Source organism: Mytilus edulis, chromosome 13 (assembly GCF_963676685.1).
Source record: "Mytilus edulis chromosome 13, xbMytEdul2.2, whole genome shotgun sequence".
NCBI lineage: Eukaryota > Metazoa > Mollusca > Bivalvia > Mytilida > Mytilidae > Mytilus > Mytilus edulis.
Window position 1 is genome coordinate 41,772,420 of NC_092356.1, and position 10,767 is coordinate 41,783,186.

General features: G+C 31.9%; 1 protein-coding gene across 1 annotated transcript; it reads left to right on the forward strand.

Annotated features, from left to right (window-relative positions):
• Positions 1-5,763: 5,763 nt before the first annotated feature.
• LOC139500624 (toll-like receptor 4) lies at positions 5,764-8,695 on the forward strand. The gene is made up of 2 exons (XM_071289376.1): positions 5,764-5,858; positions 6,415-8,695. Exon 2 carries the CDS (start codon positions 6,422-6,424, stop codon positions 8,543-8,545), a length of 2,124 nt encoding a protein of 707 aa, XP_071145477.1. The 5' UTR covers positions 5,764-5,858; positions 6,415-6,421; the 3' UTR covers positions 8,546-8,695.
• The last annotated feature ends 2,072 nt before the right edge of the window (positions 8,696-10,767 follow it).

Sequence of the window (10,767 nt, forward strand, 5' to 3'; positions counted from 1 at the left end):
TGTTGATAAAGACGTTTCCAGTTTCATTTTGCGGCCAAAATAGGAAGTTGTTCTTATTTGGTTATATAAAGCAGGTTTTCCTTCGTTTTGCATTTGCTTCAAAAGATCTTCGTATTGTTTGGACCAATATCTTGGAGTTTTTTTTACATATCTTACATTTGTAGCTGTTTCCAAATCAACAATTTCCTAAATGAAGTATTTTTTTTACAAATCTGACGACTCTTCTAGAAATGAATTTCCAAACTCGTTCATAATTGCAAAGCCTTTAAAGCTGTTTAAAGAAATCTTTTTGTGTTTTCGAGAGTCTTCATTATGTCGTTCGTCTGTTTTAGAATGACCCAAACCACTAGATCTTTCAAATTAATCTTCTAGTATACTGACTCCTGGTCCAGCTACCATCCATTTGTCTAAATGGGATCTTCGGTTAATCCTATGGCACCAATATCGCCCTTCACAATTGCATTATTCTGTTTTTGTGCCTGATCAATTGTGTTACAAGAAAGAAATTTACTGGTCTTACGTACATTGAAATTATCATTTTCAAATTCCATTGCCACCTGTGGGTGATGTTCGGGAAGGGAAGTCATATCTCGTAAGATGAGTCGGTAACGATCGAGCATAATACACACGATCAAGACCCAAAACAATACGCTATCATGCTTTATATGGACTGTCTAACTCATTAAATGAGCATAATACCAAAATCAGAAGAAGTTCTTAATTTATAATTGAACGCCAGGAATTAAACTGTGGTCGAAATGACTTTATTTCCTTACACCAGTCTTTTAAATCATTGAACATCACATCACAGAGTCATGACAATATTATATATTCTGAGTTTATCTTTCATAATCTGAAATTAACAATTTTTAAGCAAAATACATGCAGTTGTCTGATGCGCCTGTCTAGTCCTAGGTACATTTGAACATACATAAAAAGAATCTGCCGTTCTTGGTGTTGCAATATTGGCTTCAGTAAAACAACATGTCTATCCCCTATCACGCAATATATCACCCAGAGTTTTATAACAAGTCATTTCAATGGGCAATCCACCAAACATGACGATAAACTTATATTTTCCTTACAAATTAAGCCATTCCCCCTGAATTTGCTTAGGCATTACCAAAAGTGGCTGATCTGCAGTAACATTTGATGTTTCTCCAGATTAACTACATTTTCGCCTTAACCATCGAATACCTGATAATTGCCTGGTAGTGCATACAAATCCCTCTTAATGTCTATAAATAGTTTGCACATGCGCAAAAGTGTGAAACACATGTGTATCATAACCTTGAAAAGTGTTATTAAACCAATTCATAATATCATTAGAAATCCAAAAACACTAAATATATAGTAAATAGTTCAAATGTTTTTGAAAGAATTTTGTTACATTTTCGCGCATGCGCAAATACTGGATATGTCAAATATTCAATTTTAATAAATATGTGATGTAAGGAAGGTAGCCACCAAACCTGGTAATTGGTTTTTACTAAAAGAAGTTCAAAGAAAAGTTTTCCAGAAAAATCAGTATTTTCAAACTAAAGAAAACAGCCATTTTAGAAAATGGCCGTGGCCATCTTGAATTTTTTTTTTTTAATGGCCAGCAGTTATTTCTTACAAAGTATATAATAATGATGCTTTGTGGTAATTTTCATGCTTGTATCATCATTTGCACAATTCCCTCGATTTTGCTTGCTAATATCTTCCACTATATCGCATCCAATATGAAAAGCTAACAAAAGTGTATAAAATTTCAGTTCAATAGAAACACAATAATTTGATTGATTGAACAATTTTTTGTTGCTGAACGACACTTTCAGCACAATTGCGAAAATTGTGGCGGTCAGTTTTTTATGGTTTCGAGGGAATCGAAATGTCTGGAGAAAGCCACTGAACTTGGTTGGCAAACTAACTATTCTTGTAAAGTAAGATTGGAGTCGAGTACACCTGACACCAGCACTTGAGATCACAACCTCATGCAGTGACGACATGTTAGTGATACCTTTGTTGGACTAAGTAGAACATTCGGTCACTGATCCGCCTCAATAATAGAAAAATAGTAACCACGGTTCACGACTGAAGCGAAAACGTTCAAGGACAATTTTCTAAATTTACAATTCTCCTCTGATGCCATAGCGAGTAGAGGATCTATTATATAAAGAGAGTTATTCGAGCAGAAACGCTTCAGTTGGTCAGCTTTAAACAGGAAACAACAATAAAATGACAACGCTTATATAGATAATTCTATTTGTTGCTCGTGCAGTATTGAAATGCAGTTGAATTAGTTCCCGTTCTTGTGGTGTATGTCCTTATACCGGTATGTCATAGTTACTGTTTTGTTTGCATATGAAAGTGCTTTCATTGAACTATGTATAACTAGTAAATTATTAAGTCAGGGATTTTTACCAAAAAAATGTTTTGAAGTTTGGCTGTTTCTGAAGAATTCTTACTGTTGTTTATATCACCAGTACATTTAGATACAATTCATGTGAGCTTATTGAACTTTAGAGCAAACTTACTTTAAAGGCTATCGATTCTGAACTGTAGTAAAATCTTTAAAACATTTTTTTTATCGGCACTGACATGGATTTTTGAACAGTTCAAATATTACTAAATACATTAGTATACAGTAGTAGATATAAGAAGTATATTGGTATGAGTTATGACTTCTTATGATTAGCATCCTGTCGATAAGTTTACTTATATTTTTGTATTATATAAGGTCATGCGTTCTTCAGACTGTTTATAGCGTCTTCCTACTACGTTTGATGGATGTGTTTTGACTGATATTTTAATCGGGGAAAACATGATTGTTATTGGCTTTGAACTAGCGTTCTCTAACTGTGAGTATTCTTTTGTGTCTATTGGTTTTTGTGGTTCGTACTGTGATTTTGACAGGGTTAGGGGAAGGTTGAGCAATCCCACACATGTTTAATCCTGCTGCATTATTCATGTGCCTATCCAAAGTCAGGAGCCAGTAATTCAGTAATGTTGTTTGTTGATTCAATTCTGTGTTTTGTTACAACAAAATTAGGACATTAGTTTTCTCGTTTGAATTGTTTCACAGTTGGTCATATCGGTCTAGAGGACTTAAGGTTATGAATTTGCTCATTTATGAAGGTTGTATGATGACAAATATTTGCTAACATCCACGTCATATGCTCTCTTTTTGATAGTAGGATCTGGATGGGGTTTACAGAATAGAGAATAATGAGCAAAAAGATGGCTTAAACAATTTAAATGAGAAAAACAGGGTGAAACACAGAAAAGAGAATGAATAGTGAGGTAAAAATAGAACAATAGAAAATAATGACATAAACAATGAATGAATAAAGAAATGAAGGTCCCAATCCAGACCATCTGAACTACTCAAGTATTTATACTTCATTGACATTAAAAGTTCTGGCTTTGAGAATCCGGATGAAGATTAATCAAGACGAGTGCTTTGGACGCACCATACTTATGAAGAGTTATTTTCATTTTCAAGGAGTAATTGGATTCCGCAGCTGATGAACTGTTAGTCCCATAAGCTGTATTGCGCCAAGTATTCAATGCCTCTGCACTCATATTATTATAACTTACTATTTCTTATTCCGCGCCGATATATATTCAGTTTCAGCTATTTCTTAAAGTCACATTGCTTGTATAAAATAAAACATGCACATGCATATATAAAACATACTGTACATCAAAATTAACGTAAAACATCATCTAGTCTTAGATTTTTAAATCGTGTACAAGAACCATTCTGTTTAGAATTGTGTGAATAATTGAAATAACTATTAAATACTGACTTCTTCATTTTTTTATTATTTAAAAATTTATGTTCTACCTCCGTCAACCGCTTCGGTGGTCTCGTGATAGTGTTTTAACCTCGGGAGCGGGAGGTCGCGGATTCGAAATGTAAAATTGGTATTTGCTGATTCTCCACTAAGCAGGCAGCATTCAGAAGTAGAAGCAATTAGTGGTCGGCTCTCAGTCAGAACAATAAGATGATATGTCCTTCTTTGAACACACAGTATTCTTAAATCCGATCTAATGAATACTATGTTTTATACAGTATCTATAGATTCCATAACGTTGGCGTATTGATTCAAAAAGAAAATGAAATTTTGTCTTTTGAACTACATGACGAAGACAGATGTATAGCTTATCAACGAAGCACCATTGAGGAAAAGTCGTCAATACTAGAACACTGTAATAGTAATGGAGGTAGTGGATGGGCTTTGGTTGTTTTAGCGCTGGATGGATAACATGGGTTTTTATTATTTTTGTTTGTTTTAATGTAAACTCTATTTTCAGTATTATCCTTAATCGATTTACAGTTTTCAAATAAGTTAAATTATAATAATTATCAGCCTAATGTTAATCGAATACCAGTCTCAACGTTCATAAATAATTAGTCTTCATGTTAATCGATTATCAGTCTTCACGTTTTTTCGATGACCAATCTTCACGTTAATCGATTATCTGTCTTCACGTTTTATCGATTATCATTCTTGATGTTAATTGATTATCAGTCTTTACGTTTTATCGATTATCATTATTGATGTTAATCGATTATTAGACTTCAAGTTAATCAACGGATTAGAAAACCTATGGAATTAGATTTAAAAAAGGTACCCTTCGTCAATCCCACTCACAGGATCAAAATCTAAGGTTGTCATATCTTATCGGAAATTCTAAATTCCAAAAGAGTGTATACGTAGATCCTATACTTATAATGTTGTTTCATAATTTAACAAATTTCTATCAAATCAAAATGTTGTTCATCACTGTATGTTGTATTGAAAGCACCTTTCGAAATTAAAATATGTCTATCAAAGTTTTCATCGAAGGACGTTGCTAAAAAAAAATAATCTAATTCCAGAAGACAATTTTAAAATAACTCGGGTTTCTGTTTACGATGTCCTTCTTATTAATTTTAGGGATTGATACTAAAAAAAAAAAATATCTATCAAAATTGCAGTTTTTGGTTATTTTTATGCGTTTATTATTTGTGGTCTGTCTATAAATCAGTCAAAAATACTCTGAACTTCGGTAAAGATTTCAAAGACATTTTTTTAATATGGCCAAAGCAGATGGGAAATATTTCAGGAGAAATAAGACCGACCTCTATGAAGTAAAGACCATATCGATTACTTAATTAAGTACTGAATAGTCGTGGGTGCATGTGTTCTTTGTTATGTTATACTCGGTATACTATCATATTGTAGTAGTAGTGAAAGTATGACATAGACTCATGTGCGCATGACAACGTTTCTAGATTTCAATATCCTTTCGCATATGCCCTCGGGGCAAACATGTACGTATGTACGCATATTTTTGCTAGCTTACATCCAATAGGAGGGCTGTAGACCAATTACTGAGAACTTTCTACAACCAAAAGATACGAAGTGTAAAGTGCAGTATTTAGGCTACAATTATTATAATAATTTAATATATGTGCATACTTGGAGAAACTATAAAATGAAGTTTTATTGTAAAACAATTGAGATAATTGGGAAAAATTTCTCAAGCTGATATTGAACTTTGGATCGCCCTAGGTTATTGGAAATTCATCTTTTTTTGGGGAAGGGGTAATTCTCTGCTTCACTATATGCTATTTCAACTATAAAGGAGGCATAATGTCATGTTATAATTCAAAAATTATGGGCATGCGTTATCAATTTAAAAGTTTTATTCAGAATAAAGTTGAAAATGTCTATATTTGGGATATGAAACTTGTTTCAAAAGGCTACGTCACATATTTCCTGTTTGTTTGATTTTAAAACAGTACATAAAAGACATACAAACCATTAGTTTTTATAACATCAGTGTGGATTTATTTTTTGTTTAAAACGATTGTTGTAAGACTTGTAAGTATAACATTACTTATTGAAATAGTTTTAAGTTAAAAAATGCTTTATATACCATACAAAGTTAATACAATTAGTGGAATGAAATTCAACTTTGCAATCAAAACCCAAAAATAGCACTTTGATTATATTTGTAGTCTGGTTCTGCGACCTGATCAATAATAGAGCGTGTCAAAATATGGTAGTATCAGTAATGGCGCTTAAAATGTTTATTAGGGTAACCCAAATCGTTGTATTCCGCTCACTATCGATCGCTTCATTCTCGTGAGAACAGGTTTTTTTTCTAATTATTTGGGTTGAAATTTTCTATACTTATTACCAATTTTAATTAATCTATTTATTATTGTCTGAGGAAACTGTCATGTCTACGGACAGTTTTTGCTGATTAACTAGCAAATTTATTCACATATCTTATAAACCAAAAAGAGTCTTGTGACTACCAAATTTTATTCAAATACTAGTCTAATAGATTATTATGTGATACAAATGATTTAAATATTTTTCCTGTAATAGATATTTGATTAACGCCTTTCGTTTTTTTTTTGTAGGGAAAAAGCGCAAAGATGAAACTCGTATTATGTTTGATTATTATTTTCATGATGAAATACTATCAGTGCATCATGATTGCTCCGTGTAAATTTGACAGCAGGTGTGTCTGTCTCAATGATACAAGTAAACCGTTCATAAATGTCAGCTGTGTTGGAAAGAATATAACCAAGATACCGACATTTCCTCCAACTGTCTACTCTATCGATCTCTCAAATAATAAAATAGAAAGCATTCCAAATGGAACATTTGAGAAAAATAGAAATTTGAGGATATTGGACCTTACTTCAAATTGTATAAAGGCATTAGAAACTGGTTCATTTAAAGGTCTTAAACATTTGCTTGAACTAGTTTTAGAAAAAAGCTGTATCAACTTTCAAAAAGTTCCAGATGGTGTGTTTACACCTTTAACGTCGTTACAACATCTGAACTGTAAAAATACACATTTTGGCTATATGAAGAATTTACCAGGCAGGCTCGTTTCAAACTTGACACATTTAGAATATTTGGAAGTCGATGTTCTTGAAAATACTACTACTGTAGTATTTGGAATTTTATTTGATAAACATTTTGCAGAACTTCTCAATTTAACAAAATTAAGAACCGGTATATGTTTATCTTTCTATTTTAATGAGAAAACATTCATTAACATGAAATATCTAACAACAATAGATTTATCTTCCTGTTTGGATCAAACATATAATCGATCATTGGCTGGAAGATACAAGTTAAAGAGTCTGGCGTTAGGGAAAAAAATACAGCAATATACAGATAGCCTTCTCAGTTTGATTATCGATGTGAAAACTTTTTCGTCATTAGAAAATCTATCTCTTACAGACTCTTTTGAATGCAATCTCGATTTTAATGGGTTAAATCGGAGACTTTTCGACAACTTAAAAAGTACAAAAATCAAAGAACTTCGACTAAATCATAACTGTATCAGAGAAATAGATCCTCCTGAAAAGTTTGTACCACCAGATACTCTCCAATTTCTGGACCTCTCCAATAATAAACTGACATGCCAGTGCATCGATAGTTTTAATCTTTTAATTTTGAATTTACAAAACAACTTCCTGGGTAACTGTTTACCATACTTTTATTGTTCACAAGCTAAAAATCTTCGATTAGAAAAACTTGATTTGTCATTTAATGTTATACATCAGTTATCAGACGTAATGTTTGCTGGACACAAAAATCTTCGAATTCTTAATCTCAGTAATAACTTTCTATCAGACATTGACTTTGATCTTTCTTATACCCAAAAATTAAAAATACTAGATATTTCAAACAACAATATTACGTTGATATCAAATAATCGAGCATTGACTACAATGACAAAACTGATGGAAAAATCGACACTCGCCATTGATCTCTCAAATAATGTTTTGAGTTGCAACTGTCGAACAGTAGGATTTTTAGAATGGATTGTGAATAATTTGGATCATTTCCGGAACAATGATAACTACAAATGCAAACTAGACAATAACACAATTATTAATATGCATAATTTTAGAACAATAGTTAGCCAGTTGGCTAAAGATTGTAATTCATATAGTACACTCGTCATTTGTGTTACTTTAGGTATCGTTGTTTTCCTAATTACTCTTTGTGCGGGACTAATGTATCGTTATAGATGGAAACTTCGCTATATGTATTATATGACCAAAAGTAGGTATTATAGATATAAACCTGATGATGATAAAGAATCTTATACGTATAATGCGTTCATTTCATATTCTGATATAGAGAGAGATTTTGTGATCAATGAATGCATTCCAAATCTTGAACAAGATGATAAAATGAAATTATGCATACATCATCGAGATTTTCTTCCAGGCGAGGAAATATCAGTTAATATAACAAATGCTATTCATGGGAGTAAAAAGACGATATGCATAATTACAAGATCGTTCCTGGACTCGTATTACTGCATGTTTGAATTTAACATGGCAAGAATGGAGAGTATCTATTCTAGAAACGAACAAAATATTCTGTTTTTAGTATTTTATGAACAAATTCAACCTCGAAATCTTCCGTTGGTTATGTTAGAATTGGTTCAAAACCAGTCGTATATAGAGTACCCAAATGATGAACAAGGAAATGTTGTATTCTGGGAAAAAGTCAGGGAGGCTATTGTATAAACATGTGCTCATTTGTTTGAATTTCTTTTATGTCTCCTTTTACATTGACATACATAAAAAGCACAAAAGAAAATTTCAAGATATTTATTTAATTATATATTATTAGTGTGCATTGTATACTTTTATGTTTGATAAATATATATAATAAAATAACTTTGTTCTATTCATTCAAACAATCATTTCTTTTTGCACATACAAAGTGTGGTAAAACAATGACGACCAGCAGTTAAACGATGGGTAATATGTTAAAACAAGCTGCACATGGAGATACGTATACTGGTTAAAAATAGGATTTTAAGGAATCAAAACTCTAAGGTGCACATTTCTTTGGGATTGCAACACAACAACAAATCAAAGGAAACCCAAATAAAATTTAAAAAAATAAAAGTCAGAAGTCGAAGAAAATACAAATAAAATGTTAAACCAATCCCAACATAGAAAACTCAAGACTCAGCAAAGATAGCCCAAATATGGGGATGATCTCTGTGCTCTGGAAGGGTCGGTATATCCTTCTCAATATTTGGGATCCTTCGTGTTGCTTTTATTAGAATTAACATGTTGATAAGTTTAATGTGATGGTTAATTAAGGAAAAGAATGCGGGATCGCAATTACCACAATTGTAACCTATACGCCAAACTGATAGTCAATAACGGTCTTGATATCATCCGATTAATTTGTTCAACATTACCACTTCGAACTGTTGGTTCAATAGCTTTATTATAAACAGCAACCGTCAGTGTGTATAGTCTCCCTGTATTATTCTTTAAAAAAAAAAGCCGTATTCGTTTTGTTTTTATGGTGATTAAGATTATAACACAATGTTGACTGCTGTTCCTCTATTTTTGACATTTTTACCTATTATGTCTGCTTGTTTTGTTCACACATCGTTGTCAATATAACGGGATTTAATGCGACTGTCATACAAGTGAGAGGGTAGCTAGCTTATAAAACAAGGTTTTATCCACCATTTTTTAAAGAAAATACCTGTACCAAGTCACAGATATGACAGCTGCTATCCACTCGTTTGATGAGTTTGGGCTTTTGATTTTGCCATTTCATAATGGATTTTACGTTTTGAATTTTCTGCTTCTTTTCATTCCATTCCATTCTTTTAGGTGTTTCTTTTATGATTAAATGCCTTTAATAATTAATTTTTAATATCTAAAAATTAACATTTCAAGGTTAATTTTTATTCTGCAAAGATTGGATTAAAAAAAGATCATTAAAAATTCAAGTTTGCATATCAGTTATGATTAGTTACCAGGCTAATAATTTAAAACACAAGACGCGCGTTTCTTCTCCATAAAACTCATCAGTTATATATGCGCTAAGTTTAGAACAAATAACATCAGTATATAATAAATATATCAAAATGTGATGACCTTGATACAGGAAGTATATCAGAACTGGATTTTTCCAGTTTCACATAATTGTACAAATTAATTAACATTAGATTCGTCGGCAATATTTTGTATTTAATTACCTTGAATACAATCAGTGGAAATACTTATTTATTTTTAAAGCCTGTTAAGCCTATAGAACAATAGATAGTCTTGTTTCTAATGCCTGGGAAATAAATTATGAAGGTTGAGCTTTATTATGCTCTAAATTAAACTTGATTTAATTAGGAGGCGACCATACGATTTTCTAGAAGGGACAGGATGATTCTATAGAATACACATCCTTGCCTGGTAAAAGCTAAAAATGAATAACAGAATGAAAGGTACAAATACATTTTTGTGCATCTAAGTCACGAAATATGTATCTGAGAAAAAACAAATGAAAATACTTAAACAATCCAGAAAAGACCCCCCCCCTTCCCCCCCCCCCCCCCCCCCCACACACACAATTTTTCCAAGTAAATGTTTTTTTATATAAAGATTGCGTTCAGTTAAACTTTTAAAACCTACCAACCAGTCCAGAAGAAATACACATACACACGTATCATAATGGCTTACATAGTTTGACGCCTATTTCAAAATTATTTTTGTTCAAAATTTCTGTATATAACCGTAATAAGGTTTTTTTAACAAAATAATGATGTTTGCCGAACAGGTTTTTTCTAACATCTTGCGTTTTTTTGTTTTTTGTTTTTGTTTTTAACTTATCATCAAGCGGATATAAAACAATTGAAAATAATTGGCCTTATTAACATTCACTTTTGTTTTATTGAAGTTTAACCACTGGTACAAACAATGTATAACATAAAACATTCATACAC

What these genes read in the sequence shown, in the direction of transcription:
- LOC139500624 (XM_071289376.1), top strand. Translation starts at nt 6,422, where the DNA reads ATGAAACTCGTATTATGTTTGATTATTATTTTCATGATGAAATACTAT.